The sequence below is a fragment of the Chionomys nivalis genome, chromosome 3, assembly GCF_950005125.1.
Source record: "Chionomys nivalis chromosome 3, mChiNiv1.1, whole genome shotgun sequence".
In the NCBI taxonomy this organism is placed as follows: domain Eukaryota; kingdom Metazoa; phylum Chordata; class Mammalia; order Rodentia; family Cricetidae; genus Chionomys; species Chionomys nivalis.
Genome location: NC_080088.1, coordinates 109,361,486 through 109,383,030, shown reverse-complemented (window position 1 = coordinate 109,383,030; position 21,545 = coordinate 109,361,486). Strand labels below are relative to the sequence as shown.

At 49.1% G+C, this 21,545-nt stretch overlaps 1 protein-coding gene across 1 annotated transcript in view; it reads left to right on the top strand.

Moving 5' to 3' along the window:
* The window catches only part of Dnah10 (dynein axonemal heavy chain 10), a 116,567-nt gene that overhangs the window by 48,576 nt on the left and 46,446 nt on the right, over nt 1-21,545 (top strand). The window contains exons 29-41 of the mRNA XM_057765430.1: nt 1,148-1,381; nt 2,642-2,865; nt 3,802-4,071; nt 4,169-4,352; nt 5,673-5,807; nt 6,498-6,650; nt 7,664-7,852; nt 10,831-10,977; nt 13,242-13,433; nt 14,356-14,474; nt 16,652-16,810; nt 19,020-19,155; nt 20,851-20,976. Coding sequence (XP_057621413.1) covers nt 1,148-1,381; nt 2,642-2,865; nt 3,802-4,071; nt 4,169-4,352; nt 5,673-5,807; nt 6,498-6,650; nt 7,664-7,852; nt 10,831-10,977; nt 13,242-13,433; nt 14,356-14,474; nt 16,652-16,810; nt 19,020-19,155; nt 20,851-20,976 — 2,268 coding nt within the window. The remainder of the gene's footprint in view (nt 1-1,147; nt 1,382-2,641; nt 2,866-3,801; nt 4,072-4,168; nt 4,353-5,672; nt 5,808-6,497; nt 6,651-7,663; nt 7,853-10,830; nt 10,978-13,241; nt 13,434-14,355; nt 14,475-16,651; nt 16,811-19,019; nt 19,156-20,850; nt 20,977-21,545) is intronic.

The following is a 21,545-nucleotide window of genomic DNA, read 5'->3' as shown; positions in this document are numbered from 1 at the left end:
CTGTTCCTTTACTGTTGGACTTTTAGACATTTTCTTTCTGTTCTCCCCGCTACCCTGACCCTTCCTTTGGCACAGAAGAAGCACTGTAATGAATATCCCATGTGTGCAAATGGCTCCTAACTCTTGCTGTCTCCACTCATTTCTTTTTCTTTCTTTCTCTCTCTCTCTCCTTCTCCCTCTCCTCTCTCTATTTTTTCCTCTTCCTTGTTTTTGTTTTTCTCTGTGTATCCCTGGCTGTCCTGGAACTCCCTCTGTAGACTATATTGGCCTTGAACTCACAGAGATCCACCTGCCTCTGCCTCCCAAGTGCTGTTATTAAAGACGTATGGCACTATACTCAACTCCACTCATTTCTTTCTTTCTTTTTTTTTTTTTTTTTTTTGGATTTTCGAGACAGGGTTTCTCTGTAGCTTTTGGTTCCTGTCCTGGAACTAGCTCTTGTAGACCAGGCTGGCCTCGAACTCACAGAGATCCACCTGCCTCTGCCTCCCGAGTGCTGGGATTAAAGGCGTGCGCCACCACTGCCTGGCTCCACTCATTTCTTAAGCCCTGGTTGAACACCTACTGTGTGCAGCACTGTTGCAGGGGGTGGGGTACTGCTTGACAAGACACACACAATCCCTACTGTGTGTAACACTGTTGCAGGGAGTGGGGTACTGCTTGACAAGACACACACAATCCCTACTGTGTGCAGCACTGTTGCAGGGGGTGGGGTACCGCATGACCAGACACACACAATCCTACTATGTGTAGCACTGTTCAGGAGGTGAGGTACTGCATGACCAGACACACAGGATCCCTACTGTGTGCAGCACTGTTGCAGGGAGTGGGGTACTGCTTGACAAGACACACACAATCCCTACTGTGTGCAGTACTGTTGCAGGGGATGGGGTACTGCATGACAAGACACACACAATCCCTACTGTGTGCAGCTGGCCTCCTAACAGGAAGACACACTAGAAATGAGCTTGAGATGCTGGCAGGAGACACTTGCCCAGAGCTTCACGGCTTCATGCGGGGCTCCCTGAGGCTGTGGTCTGCCTGCCTGCTGGTCCTTTTGTGTCCTGATCTGTGCCTTCTGGGGACTGTAGGGACAGCATTTCTGCCACTTTGTGTGACACTCAGCTGTATCCCTGGCCTTCTTCAGATCATGGGGGAGACTCTGAAAGACCCGGTGATCAAGCGATGCTGTGAGGCCCCAAACCGTCTTCATGACCTGCAGAACATCAGTGATGGTCTGGAGAAATGCCAGAAGAGCCTGAATGACTACCTGGACTCCAAGAGGAACGCCTTCCCCAGGTTCTTCTTCATCTCAGACGACGAGCTGCTCAGCATCCTGGGCAACAGTGACCCCCTGTGTGTGCAGGAGCACATGATCAAGGTCAGGGCTCCTTCAGGGTCAGGCCCACTGTGAGTGTTGGGGTCCTGGGGCAGGTCAGGGCCCCTGGTGAGCGTTGGGCCCCTGGTGAGTGTAGGGGCCCATGGTGTGCGTGAGGGGCCCCTGGGGCAGGTCAGGGCATATGACTGAAGTCAGGGCTCTTGATCAAGGGTCAGGGTTTAGCATCAGGGCCAGCAGCCAAGCTCAGTTAAAACATCCCTTTTTTAAAAAATGAAATGTTTCCCTTCTCAAGAGGTAGGCTCTTTCCTTTCCCTTCCCTCCCTTCATTCCTCCCTTTCTTCTTTTCAGAGGTATGTAGCCCAGGCTGGCCTATAGTGGCCATCTTCATGCCGCAGCCTCCCAGTTGCACACACGCCTAGCTAATTCCTCCCTCCCTCCCTCCCTCCCTCCCTCCCTCCCTCCCTCCCTCCCTCCCTCCCTCTCTCCCTCCCTCCCTCTCTCCCTCCCTTCCTCCTTCCTTCCCTCCCTCCGTTCCTTTCTTTCTTTCTGTTTCTCAAGACAAGGTTTCTCTGTGTAGCCCTAGCTATCCTGGAACTAATTCTGTAGACCAGGCTGGCCTCAGACTCACAGAGATCTGCCTGCCTCTGCCTCCCAAGTGCTGTGATTAAAGGTGTGAGCCACCACCACAGGGCAAATTCCCCATTTCTAAACAAGCCATTGCCGCTGTAGAGAAAGGATGCCGGATCTGTCCCCGTCCCTGCTTCCTGTTTCTCCTGGGAGTTCTCCCCGTTTTACTCTTTATACCTGGCCACTCCTCATCGCTTCCCATCTATGCTATTCCGTAGGGGCCCTAAGGACTCAGGTTCTGGACTTTTCTTTTGCTCGAGTATTTGTGACCGTGACATGTGGCTCCTGTCAACTGTGGGACGCTCCAACTTCACCTTTAAGGTGTTTCCTTCAGGCTTTGGGAAGCAGGACAAGTGGCCCTGAGTTACCTAGTCACATCTCATGTCTCTAAGACCTCAGTTCCACCTCAGGTTCAACTCCTCACTCCGCTGTGTGTGTCTGGACCACTTTGTCCCCATGGTCACACTAGATCCCATGATTCCTCAGAGGTTTTCCTTCTTTCGGAAAATCCACCTTTGATTTGCACAATGCTGAGGAAGTAGCCCGTCATCCCGACTGATAAACACAACACTGGGTGTGTGGACACCTGTTCAGGGCAACCCTGAGAGCGTCATGGCCACCATGGAGGGTGGGCGTCCTACCAGCATCCCCACCTGCTTCTCCTGCTGCCTGCAGATGTACGACAACATAGCCATGCTGCGCTTCCACGATGGAGACAGCGGGGAGAAGCTTGTGTCGGCCATGATCTCGGCAGAGGGAGAAGTCATGAACTTTCGCAAGATCATCCGGGCTGAGGGCCGTGTGGAAGACTGGATGACCGCCGTGCTAAATGAAATGAGAAGGACCAACAGGCTCATCACCAAGGAAGCCATCTTCAGATACTGTGAGGACAGAAGCAGGTGATGTCGCTGTATGAGGGTGAACAGCTACATCCCGCCACCGAGCGCAGGGTGATTTAAGAGTTTAAGGCAGGCAGGCTGCTGCAGTAAGTCTTTTCTTGCCATGGCAACCCAGCTGATGAAAACTGTTTCAGATGATGGTTCTGGATAGTACTTCCTAGGTGAGCAAGCAAGGCAGCAGGTTGGGCGCTTGTTACAAATTCAACTTGGGCTGGGAGTGTGGCTCTACAGTAGAGTTCCTGCCTGGAATCCCCCAGTGAGGGGCTGGGGTGTGACTCAGTGGAAGAACAGCTGCCTAGAATCCCCCAATGAGGAGCTGGGGGACATGGCTCAATGGAAGAGCATCTGCTTAGAACCTCCCAGTGGCAGAATGCTTGCTTTGAATACACGAGGCTGTGGGCTCCATTCCCAACGCTGTAGAAATGAATAACTGAATACAAATTCCCAGCACCCACCCCCACCCCATTCCTGGGCACCGGCCACTCGGGGCCTGCACCAGATGTTGTGCCATCCCTAGCCCTTTGGGCTTCTGAGCAGACCTCACTGTGAGAATGGTGCTTAGCGGTCAGGAGAGGCACTGCCAGGATCCTTTGTAGACTCTGTCACTGGGAGACAAACAGAATCCCAGCAGGCAGGTGCCTTACTGTGTATCTACACCTCCAACCTCTTGGTGGTGGCTTCTCAGACAGGACTCTACTGCTGGGCCATGCCCCTGGCCCTATGATGGACAGGTTGCTATGTAGTTGGGGGCCTATGAGGTTGAGGGAGGGGAATCACTGTCCTGGTGTTCATGGTCTAGCCCCGGAACTTTCCTGGCCTTCACGCCTCCTGCCCCAGGTCAGACATCTAAGCTCCTGGAAGTGTACCTGACTTCCCATCCAGCCTCTTGCGGGACCCGGGCTCTGCCAAGCCTTTGACAGTGTGCTCGCCCTGTAGGGTGGACTGGATGCTGCTGTACCAAGGCATGGTGGTGCTGGCCGCCAGTCAGGTGTGGTGGACTTGGGAAGTGGAGGACGTCTTCAATAAAGTCAAGCAAGGGGACAAGCAGGCTATGAAGAACTACGGCAAGAAGATGCACCAACAGATTGACGACCTGGTCACACGGATCACCATGGAGCTGAGCAAAAACGACAGGAAGAAATACAACACAGTCCTTATCATCGATGTCCATGCCCGGGACATTGTGGATTCCTTCATCCGGGGCAGGTGGTTACCTCCCTGGGATTCTGGGGCGTTTTACTGTTCTGTCCTTCTGTGGTCTGCCCAGCTATGGTCCCTTCCTTCTCTTCCCTTCCCGATCCAGCATCCTCGAGGCCCGGGAGTTTGAGTGGGAAAGCCAGCTGCGCTTTTACTGGGACCGTGAGCCGGATGAGCTCAACATCCGTCAGTGCACGGGGACCTTTGGCTACGGCTATGAGTACATGGGCCTGAACGGAAGGCTGGTCATCACGCCCCTCACAGACCGCATCTACCTGACGCTCACGCAGGTGATGCTTGCCCCCAGACATAGCTTATTGGTGGACCTAGATGGAGCCTTGACTCTGAGCTCTAGGAAGCATCTTCCGTTTGGGATATGATTGTCACTAATGGGACTGTACAGCCTGAGAGCATCTTCCCTGGGATGCTGGTTCCACCCTCTAGCTTAGACCCCCACACAGCAGTTCCGAACAGTGGGGGTGGAGGCAGAGGGTAATAGAAAGTTGCAGAAATATATAGGATGTAGAAGATAAACTGTGTTGTACTGTAAGGGGCAAGTGGAGGAGGAGGCCATGCCTCCCCTCAGGATGGGGCCAGTGTGTTAGCATCTGGCAGATTCTTTGGTTTGTGGCACCGAGAATAGAACCTAGGACCTTGTACTGCTAAGCAAGTGCTCAGCCATGGAGTTGTACCAAAGTCTGCATGAAGCACCCATGTGTGCCCGGTCCCTTATGTCACCGCTCAGCTCAGAGCTGAGACTCAAATCCACGCCATGTGCAGCTCACTCCTGCTCTGGTCTCTCCATCACCCTGCTGCACCTGGGGGTACACAGGAGAATGGAAGTGTGAAGCCCATGGTACCCCTGGACTGTGAGCCAAGAAGCCCTTTGTTGTCCTAGAAAGAAGTGTGAGCTTAAGCCATGCATAGTGGGCACACTTGGAGGTGGGGGCAGGAGGATCAGGCATTCAAGGCCATTCCCCACCTACATAGCAGGTTGTATGCCTGCTAACCTGGGCTACATGAAACCCTATTTCAGAATATGGACATATAACCTTATCTGTGAGTTAGGGGTTTAAAGGGACAGGATCAATGGGAGACCACAAGTCTAAGCATTTTTTGACATTGATCACGGAGGCAAGTTAGAGTCCTAGCCAGCTGTTGCCCAACAGGACAGATGGGACCGAGGACCCGAGCTACCCACTCTCATTTGGGTCTGAAGTCCCTGGGGAATGTCAGAGTATAAGGTTATCACAGTCAAAGTGGAGACAATATCTTCCCTTCCTTTGGTCTCATCCGGTTCTCGTGGGACAGGGCTAAATGTCACTGCCCACCTGGGGATGACCATCTGCCTAACCTGGCTCACTATAAAGTGTCAGTCTCTGAGACACTCTCACAGACACACCCAGAAACAATATCTAGCCAGCAATATGGAGAACTCCCGGCACAGCCAGGCCGACACATGGAACTGAGCATTGCAATGTCCATGCTTGTGTCCCAGAGATGAACCTGGTAGCAGTGCCCTTTCTCTGAACCAGAACACGTGTGTTTTGTGGTAGCAGTGCCCTTTCTCTGAACCAGAACACGTGTGTTTTGCATTTGGCTGCTCACAGGCGCTGTCCATGTATCTGGGAGGTGCCCCTGCTGGCCCCGCAGGAACCGGCAAGACAGAGACCACCAAGGACCTTGCCAAAGCCCTGGGCCTGCTGTGTGTTGTGACCAACTGTGGCGAAGGCATGGATTACAAAGTAAGGCCTTGCTGCCCCTTTCAGTACCTCTGCAGGGAGCTCCTAGTGTGGGCGTGGTGGGAAGTGTGTCACGTGTCTTCTGAAATGACAAGTGATAGCTCAGAGGATGTTAGAGTAAAACCTTCTGCTCCGCGGGGTGGTGGCGCACGCCTTTAATCCCAGCACTCGGGAGGCAGAAGCAGGTGGACCTCTGTGAGTCTGAGGCCAGCCTGGTCTACAAGAGCTAATTCCAGGATAGGTTCCAAAGCTACAGAGAAACCCTGTCTCAAAAAACCACACACACACACACACACACACACACACACACACACACACACACACACACACACACACACTTTGCTCAGCCACAGGGCAAGAGTCCTGAACTCTAGGCTGCTGGGCTCAGGGAGACAGCATGGATGAATAAGGGGCCATAGACAGGGATGAGGACAGCAGTTAACTCCAGTACTGCACTCCGAGTTCTAGAGGAACTGGTCAGCTTTGGGACTGTGGACCGACTGTGGCTAGATCTCCCAGCAATTTAGCAGCTGGCTATCTGGAGTTTGTACAAATGCAGTCTTGACTGTCTAGCCCGAGTGGGAGCTGGTCTATCATGGGCCTTGTGCCAGCACTCAGCCCAGCAGCTCAGCAAGTTGTTTAATATGGAAGGCCAGGAGGAACAGGCCCTGACGGTTCTAATGGATTCCCTAGGCTGTCGGGAAGATCTTCTCTGGCCTCGCCCAGTGTGGCGCATGGGGCTGCTTTGATGAGTTCAACCGGATTGATGCCTCGGTGCTGTCTGTCATCTCATCTCAAATCCAGACGATCCGCAATGCGCTGATCCACCAGCTGACCACATTCCAGGTGAGGGGAGGCGGGGAGGCACCTGCATCCCTCCCCAGGATGGCATCTTGGGTGGGGGCCATTGTCAGACGTTAGTTACTCTTGTGTTACTGCGACCATACACTTTAAGTGTGAAGGAAGCAATGGTTTTGGCTCACGGTTTCAAAAGGCTTGGTCCATCATGGTGGGGAGAGCAGGGCGGGGTTGCTTCAAAGCAGAGACAGGGACATCCCTGTGTTGCCTAGCTCTCCCCCCCATTTAAATTTATCCAGACACCTTATCTCAAGGATGGTACCCCTCACATTCAGGGTAGGTCTCCCTCCATCTGTTAATTCTCACAAAAGCAGCCAGAGGTATACCTAAGTGATCCTAAAGCAGCCAGAGGTATACCTAAGTGATTCTAAAGCAGCCAGAGGTATACCTAAGTGATTCTAAAGCAGCCAGAGGTATACCTAAGTGATCCTAAAGCCACCAAGCTTGACAATGAGAATTACCTACCACACCTGGCCAGACACCAAACCTGATCAAACCTGGCCAGACTGAGATTTCACCGGATTACACAGCTTACCAGATATTATGCCCAGACAGACATTAAGCCAGGCCAGATATCATATTTGACCACACCTCACCAGGCACCACACCTGACTACACCTGACTACACCTGACCACACCTGACTATACCTGACCACACCTGACCACACCTGACTACACTTGACAACATCCGGACACATTTGGACACACCTGACCACACCTGATCACACCTGACCACATCTGACCACATCTGACTATACCTGACCACACCCGACCACCCCTGACCACATCTGACCACATCCGATCATACTCAACCACACCTGACCGCACCTTGACAGGCACTACACCTGGCTTCCCAGAGATGTCTTGGATTCTGTGTCAGTCCGGAGAACCCATACTGCCCACATCACCATCTCCCTTGGGGATGCCCCTGTGGCCCCAGCTTCCTCTCCCTGGGTGAACTGGTGATGACATCACCCACTCCTTCCTCTCCTGTCACCCAGTTCGAAGGGCAGGAGATCTCCCTCGACTCTCGGATGGGCATCTTTATCACCATGAACCCCGGCTATGCGGGCCGCACAGAGCTGCCCGAGTCCGTGAAAGCACTGTTCAGGCCTGTGGTGGTCATCGTGCCCGACCTGCAGCAGATCTGTGAGATCATGCTCTTCTCAGAGGGCTTCCTGTGGGCCAAGGTGAGCTGCACCGGTGGCTAGCTGCAGGTACTCTGGGACGATCCTGCGCTGTCTCTGCTCCTCCCCACCCTCTCTGAAGCTGTGATTTATTTATTTTTTTTTTTTTTTTGGTTTTTCGAGACAGGGTTTCTCTGTGGCTTTGGAGCCTGTCCTGGAACTAGCTCTGTAGACCAGGCTGGTCTCGAACTCACAGAGATCCGCCTGCCTCTGCCTCCCGAGTGCTGGAATTAAAGGTGTGCGCCACCATCGCCCGGCTGAAGCTGTGATTTAATTTGGTCGTGTGCTAATGCTCGGGAGGTTGGGACAGCAGTCACAGGTCTCCCATGTTTCCCTCCCCAGGAGTGGCATTTTAGGCATACAGCTGCAGTCTTTGTCAGCCTGTGAGCTGCCCAGGCACACGCCATGTTCATACATCACCAGGGTTCATGTTCTTCCTCTCATTATGTGTAGCAATGGAGTGACCGTCACCATAGTCAGAGCACAAACCAAACTTTTTGCCACCAAGATACACTCTCTCTCATCAGCCTTTAAAAACCACACCAGGGGTCGAGAGAGAAGACTGAGTCAGTACGGTGCCTACCTTGAGCATGAGGACCTGAGTTCGAGTCCTCAGACCCACATAAAAGCCAGGTGTAGTACTACACTCCTGCCATTGCTGTACTGGGGAGACAGATCCCTGGAGCTTGCTGGCCAGCCAGCTTCACCATTCAACTCCAGGGTCAGTGAGAGACCTTCTCTCGAAATACAAGGTACAGACTAAGGAGAGGACTCACTGGGTGAAAGGGCTTGCTCTGCAGTCAAGAAGATTTGAGTATGAATCCCCAACACCCATGTAAACAGTTGGGCATGGCTGCACATACCTGTAACCCCAGAGTTGGAAAGAGAAGACAGGTAGATCCCAAGAGATCCCTGGTCAGCCAACTGAGGCAAAATAAGGGAGCTTCTGGTTCAGTGAGAGATCCTGCGTCAAGCCAATACAGCAAAGGGTGAGAGAGGGAGACAGCTAATTCTTCCTCTGGCCTCTGTACGCATTTACACCCATGGGCACATTTACCTACATACTTGCATGCAACACACACGTGTGTGTGTGATACTGGAGATGGAACCCAGCACCTCATGCAACAGAGGCCTGTTCTCCACTGAGCCACACCCCAACCATTTTCTTCAATTCATGCTCTTAAAAAAAAAAAAAAAAAAGAACCTAAAATGGCTGAAAGACACTTAAGGAAATATTCAACATCCTTAGTCATCAGAGAAATGCAAATCAAAACAACTCTGAGATTCTATCTTACACCTGTAAGAATGGCCAAGATCAAAAACACTGATGACAACTTATGCTGGAGAGGTTGTGGGGTAAATGGAACACTCCTACATTGCTGGTGGGAATTCAAGATGGTACAACCCCTTTGGATGTTAGTGTTGCGATTTCTCAGAAAATTAGGAAACAACCTTCCTCAAGACCCAGCAATACCATTTTTGGGTATATATCCAAAGGATGCTCAATTGTGCCAAAAGGACATGGGCTCAACTATGTTCATAACAGCATTGTTTGTCATAGCCAGAACCTGGAAACAACCTAAATGCCCCTCGATTGAAGAATGGATAAGGAAAATGTGGTACATTTACACAATGGAGTACTACACAGCATAAAAAATAACATCTTGAATTTTGTAGGAAAAGAGATGGAGCTAGAAAACATCATTTTGAAGGAGGTAACCCAGACCCAGAAATACAATATACTCATTCATAAGTAGTTTTTAAACATAAAGCAAAGAAAACCAGCCCACAAATCACAATCCCAGAGAACCTAGACAACAATGAGGACCCTAAGAGAGACATACATAGAACTAATCTATATGGGTAGTAGAAAAAGACAAGATCTCCTGAGTAAACTGGGAGCATGGGGACCTTAGGAGAGGGCAGAAGGGGAGTGGGGAGGCAGGGAAGGGAGCAGAGAAAAATTTAGAGCTCAATAAAAATTTAAAAAAAAGATTTTATTTTTCAGTTATGAGTCTGTGTGTATGGGTGCAATTCCCACTGAGGACAGAAGAGGGCATCTGAGTCCCTGGGCCGGGAGCCACCCAACACGAGTGCTGTAAACTAAACTGAGCCCTCTCTAAAGCAATACATGCTTCTACCCACTGAGCCCTCTCTCCAGCCCTGCATTGGCTGCTCTTCAAGGCTCTCACTGCACCCTCTCCACCCCACCCCAGGCTGCCAGGACTCTGGGTTTTCAGGATGAGATCTTGTGTCTGTTTTTATCCAAATTCCCAGTCTTGGGGACCAGTGGGCTTGACTGGTGTAGCCTGGGAGGAGTTGTCAGGAAGTGGGACAGACTGGGCATCATATTGATCTCTAATCCACGCCTGTTAGGAGATTGAGTAGGGAAGATTATAAATTCAAAGCCAAACTCTATTGCAAAATAAAATGAAGTAAAGGACTAGGGTTCATCCCTAGTACCAAACAAACCAACAAAAGGAACAGCGACTGGGCAGGAGGCACCTGTGTGATCAGTTGAGGTTCAGTAAGCTGGGAGCGTCCGTGTGAGCAGGCTGTGACCGCTTCTGGGATCTGCCGTTCCTGAAGGCAGTTATGATCCCAGCTTTGTACAACAGCTGTCAGATTTTAGCAAATGTGTTTGTGTGTTTTAGACAAGGTCTCACATAGTCCAGGCTAGCCTTGAACTCTCAACACATCTGAGGATGACCTTGAACTTCCTGATTCTCCTGCCTGAACACACCTTCCAGGCGTCACCTCCTGGCTAGCATTGGTGTCTTTTGAATAAGTCCCCCAAGGAGCCTTAATTAGAAAAGGAGCCACACCCTGGTGTTTTCTGAACCCTGAAGTCGAGCTTTGCAGATCTGTAGATCGGCGTCCCTGGGACACCCATGTTTCTTTGTATTTGCAGTGACACTCCGCTGCTTTCTGTCACTTTATTCTCTCATATTTTTGTGTTCTCACTATCTTCTGTCAAAAAGACGCTGGCCAAGAAGATGACAGTCCTGTATAAGCTGGCCCGGGAGCAGCTGTCCAAGCAGCACCATTACGACTTTGGGCTCCGGGCCCTGAAGTCGGTACTGGTCATGGCTGGGGAGCTGAAGCGAGGCTCTGCAGACCTGCAGGAGGTAGGCTGCGCAGTGTCTGTGGCTGGGTGTGGTTCCATGCAGTCTCCACGCATGTGCGAAATGATTGGGGCTGTCCCTCAGTCGGCTGTATGGCTTGGCTTTGCTCTTCTCACGGTGATGTTGTCTTCGGAGATTTGTTACCTTCAGATCAAGTTCAGAGTCCCCGTGGCAGTCCCAGTATTCAGGGTGCTTCTGTAGCGACTTTCAGTCCGTCATCTTCAGGGGTGGGGGGCAGGGAGGCAGAGGGGCAGAGTAGCCTTCTGCTGAAGGGGGAATGTGAGTTCCTCTTCAATTAGTGAGGACTGATTGCATATGTTTTAAATTTTTATTTCTTTATCTTATGTGTGGGGGTGTTATGTCTGCATGTATGTACCACATGTATGCCTGGCCCTCTTGGAGGTCCTGGGGTTACAGATGGTTGTGAGCTGCCATGTGGGTGCTGGAGTTGAACCTGGAGCCTCTGAAAGAAGAGCCAGTGCTCTTAATCACTGAGCCATCGCTCCACCCACTAGGCATACATCCTAAAGGGACTCAGTGAGATGTCTCACAGGTACACACGGGCTCTGATCAGAGCCAGCGCCTCCCCACCGACTTCTTCTTTACGGTGAAACTGAGAGAAATTGTCACATGTGATACTCCACCATCAGATCCCTCGCTGGTGTTCTGAGGGCGATGTTCTTGCACAATTTCCCACCAGTGATAATGTTGGACATTTAATTTTTGTTTGGATGTAAAACTCAACCTCTTACATTTCATTTTTTTTTTTTTTTTTTTTTTTTTTTGGTTTTTTGAGACAGAGTTTCTCTGTGGTTTTGGAGCCTGTCCTGGAACTAGCTCTGTAGACCAGGCTGGTCTCAAACTCACAGAGATCCGCCTGCCTCTGCCTCCCGAGTGCTGGGATTAAAGGCGTGCGCCACCACCGCCCGGCTTACATTCCATTTTTAATTATTTTTTTCAAGACAGGGTTTCTCTGAGTATCCCTGGTTGTCCCGGAACTCACTCTGTAGACCAGGCTGGCCTCGCCTCAGACTCAGAGCTGCCTGCCTCTGCCTCCGAGTGCTGGGATTAAAGGTGTGCGCTATCACCGCCACGCTTTACATTCCATTTTTATAGGTTTTATTGTGGATTTTTATCTTCTATAAAACCTTGGGAAATATGAAAGGTAAATTCTAGAAATATCTTTGATATTTTATATAAACTTTCATATTTCATTTTCATAAAAATATTTTATGAAAGTGGCTTATGCCTTATAATACTTTATACTTATAGTAAATCATAATTAAAACATGTTTTGAGACAAGTTCTCATTATGCAGTCCTGGCTAACCTTGAACTTGCTGCATAGACCAATCTGGCCTCCATTTCACAGAAATCCATTGCCTCTGCTCCTGAGTGCTGGGATTAAAGGTGTGTGCCACTGTGCCTAGCCAGAATTTTAAATTTTTAAAAATTTTAACTGAGGGGCTGGAGAGATGGCTCAGTGGTTAAGAGCATTGCCTGCTCTTCTAAAGGTCCTGAGTTCAATTCCCGGCAACCACATGGTGGCTCACAACCATCTGTAATGAGGTCTGGTGCCCTCTTCTGGCCTGCAGACATACATGGAGACAGATTATTGTATACATAATAAATAAATAAATTAAAAAAAAAGCTTTAAAAAAATTTTAACTGAGGATACACCTCAATAGTAGGTGTTTGCCTAGGTTCAATCCCTATTACAGCCCCTAATTTTTTTAAAAATATATAAACCTATAACATATAATGTATAAATCTATAACATATAATATGTACAAATCCATAACAAAATATGTTTTGTTGTGTATTATGTTTTTTTCAGGGGGTGTTGAGACAGGTTTCTCTGTGTAGCCCTGGCTTGCTTTGTAGACCCATTCCCTCTGTCTCCCAAGTACTGGGACTAAAGGCGTGCATCACAGTGCCTGGCATATATTGTGCTTTTTACATTTGTTTATTTAGTGTGTGTGCTCGTTCCTCCTCCCTGTGCTTGTGGAGGTCAGAGAAGAATTTGTCAAAGTGAGTTTTCTTTCCAACTTGCAGGCTCTGGGGATTAAGCACAAGTCATCAAGCTTGGGGCTTCTCGTCTGCTGAGCCATCTTTCCATCCCTCGTTACATATTTATGTTAGAGATATATAAAATCTGTGACTAAGCACATTAAATTTTAGAAGAACATTCCACGCTGTGTTGGGCAGGGAGGATGTCCCGGTGCATGCTGGGTTCTTAGGCAATCCCTCATCCTCTGGTCCCTCCAGGATGTGGTCCTGATGCGGGCGCTGCGGGACATGAACCTACCCAAGTTTGTGTTTGAGGATGTTCCCCTCTTCCTGGGCCTCATCTCCGACCTGTTTCCCGGGTTGGACTGCCCCCGTGTGCGCTACCCGGATTTCAACGATGCCGTCGAGCAGGTGCTGGAGGAGAATGGCTACGTGCTTCTGCCGGTCCAGGTGAGCAGGGTGCAGGGTGCAGGGTTTGTCACTCACACTGGCCTGGAACTCACTGCAGAACACAGACTGGCATCAGACTCCTGCTCAGTCAGTGGAGTGCTTGCCACAAAACCAGGTGCTTACCACACAAGCAGTCAGACTTGAGTTCAATTGCCCAGAACCCACGTTAAAAAAAAAAACAGCCTGGAGCTGGAGAGATGACTCAGAGGTCATCTCTTCCAAAGGTCCTGAGTTCAATTACCAGCAACCACATAGTGGCTCACAACCATCTGTAATGAGATCTGGTGCCCTCTTAACTGGCCTACAGGCAGGCAAACCACTGTATACTTAATAAATAAATCTTTAATAAAAAAAAAAAAGCTGGTCTCAGCACACATTTAAAAACCATCTCTAGTAGGGCATAGCCTGGGATCCCTGAAACTTGCTGACCAGACAGTCTAGCCACAGTGAGCCCCAAGTTTAGTGAGAGACACCATCTCAAAGAGTAAAATGGAGAGGAATTGAGGAAAATAGCCGCTCTTCCTCTCCCTGTGAAAACACACACATTCTTGTCAGGAGTGTAAAATAACACACTGCACTCTCCAACAATCTGCCAGCTCCTCAGCAAGTTACACCCAGAGGCGTCCTAGGGCCTGGTGACCCCTCTGCTCAGGCCCAAGGGCAGTGAGAACACGTCTGCACAGAAACACGCGTGTGAGCTCCCTGGTGACCCCACTGCTCAGGCCCAAGAGCAGTGAGAACACGTCTGCACAGAAACACGTGTGTGAGATCCCGAGGTCAGATATTCCCAGTGGCTCAGACGTGGAAACCAGTGTCTGTCAACTGAACTCCATCGGAATAAACTGTTGTTATTATTATTAATGATGATGATTATTATTTTCAAAAGCTATGCTTAGCACGACTGCCCACGTCTTTCCCGCAGGTGGATAAAGTGGTCCAGATGTTCGAGACCATGCTGACCCGCCACACGACGATGGTGGTGGGGCCCACAGGAGGCGGCAAGTCTGTGGTCATCAACACTCTGTGTCAGGCCCAGACAAAGTGAGTGCTCTGCTGGGGTGAGGGCGTTTGTCAGGACGGCGTCTTGGGAAGTATTTGGTGAGAGTTTTGGCCATCTGTCTCATGGGATGTGTGTCTGTCCCAATCATGAGTTGTTTTCTGAGTGATGAGACCAAATATCTACAAAAAGAAGATTATGGGGATGAAGGAGTTGTTCTGGCTCAGGGTTTAAGAGGATGAAATCCATCATGGCAGGGAAGGCAGGCACTGTGGAGTCCCTGGAGGCAGGCGGGCAGGAGCATAGCACTGAGACTTCCCACATCTGGGAGGACAGAAAAGCAGAGAGCCGACAATGCTGGCACTGATAATGGGCCTTCCTTTGGACTGCCAGCTCCTGAAAAATGACGCAGAGACTTTTTATTAATTATGAAAGCTTGGCCTTAGCTTAGGCTGGTTCCCAACTAGCTCTTAAAACTTAAGATAACCTGTTTATATTAATCTACATTCTGCCGCGTGGCTCATTACCTGTCCTTGGTACCATATTGTCCGACTTCCTCCACATCCGGCTGGCGAATCTACCATCTCAGATTCTTCCCAGAGTTCCTATCTCTGATTGGAAGTATTGCTTGTCCTCTCCTGCCTAGCTATTGGCCGTTCAGCTGTTTATTAAACCAATCAGAAGATGCCTTAGGCAGGTGAGGAAGGACAGCAACACAATAGCACGCTGTGTGATCAAATATCTCACAACAGACACTCAATGAACTTTCTCCTCTTACCAATTTTATTTTCTCTGGCACCCCAGCCCATGAGATGGTCCCACTCACATTCAGGGAAGATCATTCACCCTTGGTTAAAACTCTGAAAATGAGCCAGAGAGACGGCTCAACAGTTGAGAGCACCTGCTGCTCTTGCAGAGGACCCTAGTTTGGTTCCCAGCACCCACGTGGGTGCTGTAACTCCTCTAAGTCCAGTTTCAGGGGATGGGATGCTCTCTTCTGGCCTCCAGGGGTATTTCATGCATGTAGTGCACAGACTCACATGTTGAAAAAACACTCATACACAGAAAAGAATACGTATTTAAAACTATTAAAAACTCCTCCACAGACACACCTGAAACTGTCTCCTAGGTGACCCCAAATGCTGCCACATTAACAATGAGGATCGGCCACCATAGCAACCCCAAAGCTCAGTGTTTCTCCTGGCTTCATTGCTGATTCAGTTACCAGACTTCAGAACACACAGTAGGCGCTCCTGCAGATTGTGACAGACAGGTGGAGTGAGCTCCCCGCTGTACCGCTTAGGAAGACAATTACACCATCCCAGTACCTGCCATGGCAATGCTGGAGTGTCGCCCCACAGACACCTTGTCACCCGACCTGTGTGAAGGAGGAGGCGACTCCAACTTTTAATGTACCCTAAATCACATGGAAGGGCCGGTGAAATGGTTCAGAGCCTGTAAAGGTGCTGGCAGCCAAACCTGACAACCTGAATTTGAACCCCAGAATCCATAGGGTGGAAGGAGAAAACTGGCTCCCAGAACTGTCCTCTGCCCCCCCCCAATAAAAAATAAACTATAATAATAATTACATAAATTACTAGAATTGAACAAAGCCCTGGACCATCCCAATGGCTCACTGTGGTGTGACAGTCTTAAATACAGCGTGGATTTTCTAGCTTCATGCTCCTCCCCTTGTCAACAGCTGGGCTCTAGACAGGCTTGGATGATTGCCAATATCCCAGGCAAACTCTAAGTAGAGCCATTTGACCTATGTGGCTCTAGCATTTCTAGATTGCAAAGAAAATCTCAGAACTGAGTCTGGGACACTGCCTTAGAGTTAAAGAGCACCAATGGGCTGTATTAGCATAGGGTTTCCTTCAATTGGCAGTATAGTAGGAATCTATCATTACAGAGGGATATGTGCTGGCCACTCGACTTACAAAGTGTGTAACACACAGCAGGTGTGGTGGTGCAGACCCACGATCTGGCAGGCAGAGGCAGGAGGATCACTATTAGTCTGAGGGCAGTCCGGTCTACTTAGTAAGTTCTAGGCTAGCCAGGGCAACATAAGGAGACCCTGCCTCTGACCTTTCTTACAAAATAGAAACACAGATCAGTTTTAGAGTGGACTCCCATCTGCACTTCTGTTTACGGGTCTCGTGCGTCCCCCCTTGGGGCTTTGTTGCTCTGAGCCATAGCTGAAGCTGCCTCTTTGGTTTAGGCTCGGGCTAATGACGAAGTTATACATCTTGAACCCCAAAGCTGTGAGTGTCATTGAGTTATACGGCATCCTGGACCCCACTACTCGAGACTGGACAGATGGGGTGCTGTCAAACATCTTCAGGGAGATCAACAGGCCGACCGACAAAAAGGAACGGAAGTGAGTGTCTACCTCACTAGCCAGAAGCCTGGGTTAGAGGTCATTTCTTCAGCATCCTTTAATTTTGAGCAGTTTCTTAGAAATTTTTTCTGTATGACTTTGATGTTCTAGAATATTCCAGACTAGCTATGTTATAGAAAGGTCAATGGAAATGTCACAGGGATGAGTATCTGTCTCAGCATGGGAAATGTGTGATGTCTGTATGTCCAGCTATTCACAGTGCTGTAATGAGGTCTCTCCCACCCGCCAGTTCCTAAATAACCACCCAGTGGTCTAATATTACTTATAAATGCTTGGCCAATGGCTCAGACTTATTATTAGCTAGCTCTTATATTTAAATTAACACATATTTTTATCTATGCTTTGCCACATGGTTCATGGCTTGTTACCTCATTTTTTACATCTTGCTTCCTTGGCAGATGACTGGTATCCCCCAGACTTTGCCTTTCTTCTCCTGAATCTCTTCTTGAATTTCTCACCTAGTTCTATCCTGCCTTGCCATAGGCCAAAGCAGCTTTATTTATCAACCAATGAGAGCAACACATATTCACGGTGTACAGAAAGATCATCCCACAGCACAGGGCCTTCTCTTCTTGATAAGGCATCATTTCCTCTCTCTGTTGGGAGACACCTCAAGGGAGCGCTAGCACCCTGTTTCTCATCAACCCCACACCCCAGTGGTTTGAATAGCTATTGTTACTTGTTTGAGTCAAATCTTTCTACCGTGGACACAGATGGTAAGTCCCTGCTGTGAGGTGACACAATTATAGAGTGTGGGTGGTAGCCACACAATGGAACAGGACACATGTGGCTTAGCTTCAGTTTGATAAGAGCCCAGAGGTTGTGAAGAGAACACACTTATCCTTAGGAACTACATGCTGAATTATGAGGGGGAAAGGATTAAAGATCAAAGAGAGAAGGTAGGATGAGGGTGAGGGAGAAGAAAGGGAAGGAGAGAGAGACTGTGAATATAACAGTTTGAGAATCTGCCTGGTCTCCTCTGCTGTTTTCTTATGAAGAGAACCGGCATGAACCGGCATGGAATTAGGAACCATCCTGATAATCTAGAACAATCTTGTCTTGAGATTTATTTATTTATTTTATGCATGAGTACTCTATCTGCATGTTTGCCTGCATGTCAGAAGTGAGCATCAGATCCCACTATAGATGGTTGTGAGCCACCATGTGGTTGCTGGAAATTGAACTCAGGACCTCAGGAAGAGCAGTCAGTGTTCTTAACCCCTGAGCCATCTCTTCAGTCCCCTTGTCTTGAGATCTTTAGCTAAGATCTCCCTCTCTCCCAGCTACGTGTAGCACATGGCAGCAGCACACATCTGTAACCTAGCATTTGGGATGCTGAGGCACAAGAGTTTTCAGCCAGCCTGAGCTACCTCATGAGACCCTGTCTGAAAATAAATAAATTGGGCTGGAAATGGCTTAGTGGGTACTGTCACTGTGTGCTCTTCCAGAGGACCAGGGTTCAGTTCCCAGCACCCACATAGCAGCTCTCAGCCATCTGCATCTCCAGGTCCAGCTGCCCTCTTCTGGCCACCTCGGGCACTGCATGCACATGTGGCACAGATGTTCATGCAGACAAACACTCATACATATGAAATAAAAATTTAAAAATTTTTTTAAAAATAAAGGAAACAAAAAAGAAATAACCAAGTTTTTTTTTTAAAAAAATAGTGATAAATTACAATTTATTCTTGTCTTCAGCTTTGCCCTCAGACAAAAATGGGGTATGGGGTAGTGGGCCATTACACTTTCTGTACCCATGATACTACTCACTCAGGCTTAATGAATGGTCCCCTGCGGGGATGTTGTAACTTCCAAAAACAAATGAACATAAAGGCAGATAGTATGAGATGAAAAAGATGATGATTACAACCTTCAGGCAAAACAAATGGCTCTAAAATGAACTGTAGAATACTAGTTGGCTCTGCAGTAAATGTCTGCATATTAAAATAATGTCAGTAATGTGTACTATTGATGAGTTCAGCAGTGTATTAATCCAAGGATGGAAGGTCAGTTTGCCAAAGGATTGTGCTGGATTGTGTGTGATGTTCTCCAGGCCTCCAACATTAGTGAGTTACTTGGTATTTATGCACCACGTGGTCAGACATGAGGGCAAAGGGAATGCCCTGGGACGGCGGGGCCACCGAGGGAGCTCTGGGCTCTGTGACTTACCTCTCTTTGGTCACTGCAGGTACATTTTGTTTGACGGCGACGTGGATGCCTTGTGGGTGGAAAACATGAACTCAGTGATGGACGACAACAAGCTGCTGACCTTGGCCAACGGGGAGCGCATCCGTCTTCAGGCACATTGTGCCCTGCTCTTTGAGGCAAGCTGTGCTGAGAGCCAGACTTGAACAGGGGCCTTGCTGTTAGTGCCTTTATTAGGGTAGATGATTATGAAAACACAGAAGCTATGAGTGCCACGATTTTATTTATTTATTTTTTTTGGTTTTTTTTTTTTTTTTTTGGTTTTTCGAGACAGGGTTTCTCTGTGGTTTTGGTTCCCGTCCTGGAACTAGCTCTTGTAGACCAGGCTGGTCTCGAACTCACAGAGATCCGCCTGCCTCTGCCTCCCGAGTGCTGGGATTAAAGGCGTGCGCCACCACCGCCCGGCACGGTTTGATTTTTTAACATGACGTCTGTCTACATCTGTGGACTCAGGTTTGTGTGTGGTCAGAGGCAGCTGTGGGAGTTGGTTCTTTTGTCCAGTGTGTGGGTCCCGGGGATTGAACTCGACTTGTAAGGCTTGGTAGCAAATGCTTTACTCTCTGAGTCCATCTTATTGGCCCCAACTCTTTGTTTACCATCCTCTTCCGTTATCCTCTCTTTAAGCTAGAGTTGGCTGCTTTCATGTTTGTTTGTTTGGTAGCTACAGCTGGAACTCACTATAGACCACGCTGGTCTCGAACTCACAGAGATCCACCTGCCTCTGCTTCCCCGGTACTGGGATTAAAGGCGTGTGCACCCACACCTGTTTATCTATAAACAACATGCTTAACTTGTTGCTCTTTCTTTTCTTCAATTTGTCCATTAGTAGGGTTGGAACGACGGCTCAGTGGCTAAGTGTGCTTGCTGCTCTTCCAGAGGACCTGAATTTGGTTCCCAGTATCCACACTGGGCAGCTCACAAACACCCATCACCTGAGCTCTTTGAGATCTAAACCCCCTTTTCTGGCTTCCCAGGCACTACATGCACACAGTGTACCTAACCCCCCCCCCCACGCGTGCGCGCACACACACACACAAAATAAAAATAAGAGCTTTTAATTTATCCATTATTGCTGAACATGCTTGTAATACCAGCGATTAGGAGGCCTCACAGGAAGATTCCCATGAATTTGTCCCCAGTGTGGGCCACATATCCTTATGTTCTTGGCCATCTATAACTCTATAGCAAGACCTGATCTCACAGAAACAAAGCAAAAGTTAAAAACTTGACATATTATCTACTGTCCGAGTCCTCTGAATCTGCTACCTCAGTTGTCAGCCTTCCCTCCTCAGAACACACATTTCTGAATTGTCTATCAGCGCACGCTATTGACATTGTTTCAAATATGGGAATAGTTGCTGCAGAGCCAACTAGCGTACTTCAATTCCTTCTTTGCCTTTCGAACCATTTGTTTTGTCTGAAGTTTGTAGCCACCTTCCCTTCCTTTCATGCTATTTGCCTTTATCTTGATTAAGAAAGTCTTCCTACCATGTCAAGAATCGAGCCCTCCTGTTTCTCCCAGAGACCCCTCCCCGAGTCTCTCCGCCTCATTTTCTGCTATACATGTCTATACATTTCCTGCTTTTGATCGGGCAGTCCACAACATTTATTTAATGAGAAGATGTCACATCAGGCATGGATAATCTCACCGTGAACTCCACCTTCAGTTTAAAACCCCAACAGCTGTACCGACTGTCTGGCATGGGCTTCGTGCCCTAGTGAGCCTTTGCACAGGGAAGGCCCTGGCATGTGTGACCCAGGGCCTAGCAGCCGTGACCAGAAGGGTCACGAGCTGAGGGGTTCACTCTTTGCAGGTGGGTGACTTGCAGTACGCCTCTCCTGCGACTGTGTCTCGGTGCGGGATGGTTTACGTGGACCCTAAGAACTTGAAGTACCAACCATACTGGAAAAAATGGCTGCAACAAGAAATACAAAGCAAGGTGAGCACCATCCTTAGACAGCTGGAGCACAGCCAGCAGCGCTGGACGCCTGCCGGGGGCGTCCTTGAGCGCCCAGCCTGAGGAGCCTTTGCGTCACGCGTGCTAGTGAGATGGGTGATGTTGTTGGCAGATTAGGCCAGGGATCAACTGATTTATGCAAAAAGGCAGATAGGAAACACTTTCAGCTGAGCCTACTCATGTTTGTCGCTGGGGTGGGGACACAGCCAGAGATAATACACGCAGGACGACATGGCTGTCGCTAGCGGATGTTAACCCAGGTAGATTCTGTGTTTCAGTGTGCACACCTGGTTCAGATGGGTCCAGTTATGGAGAGAGGGGATGCCCCCTTCTGTGCCTTTGCTCGGCTGGCCGAGTGCCGTGTGCAGACGAACAAGTTTGCCCTGTCGTTGAGATCTGATGGCTTCAGGTGACCACTGACCTGCCCACAGTGGCCCCAGCTTCATAGCAGGACTCATTGAAAGTGATGGATGTGACAGGCATGTATGCATGGTGGCTTCAGTCCCATCCAGAGGCTGGAACCTCGTTTTCACAGGTGGTCGAGATGTCTC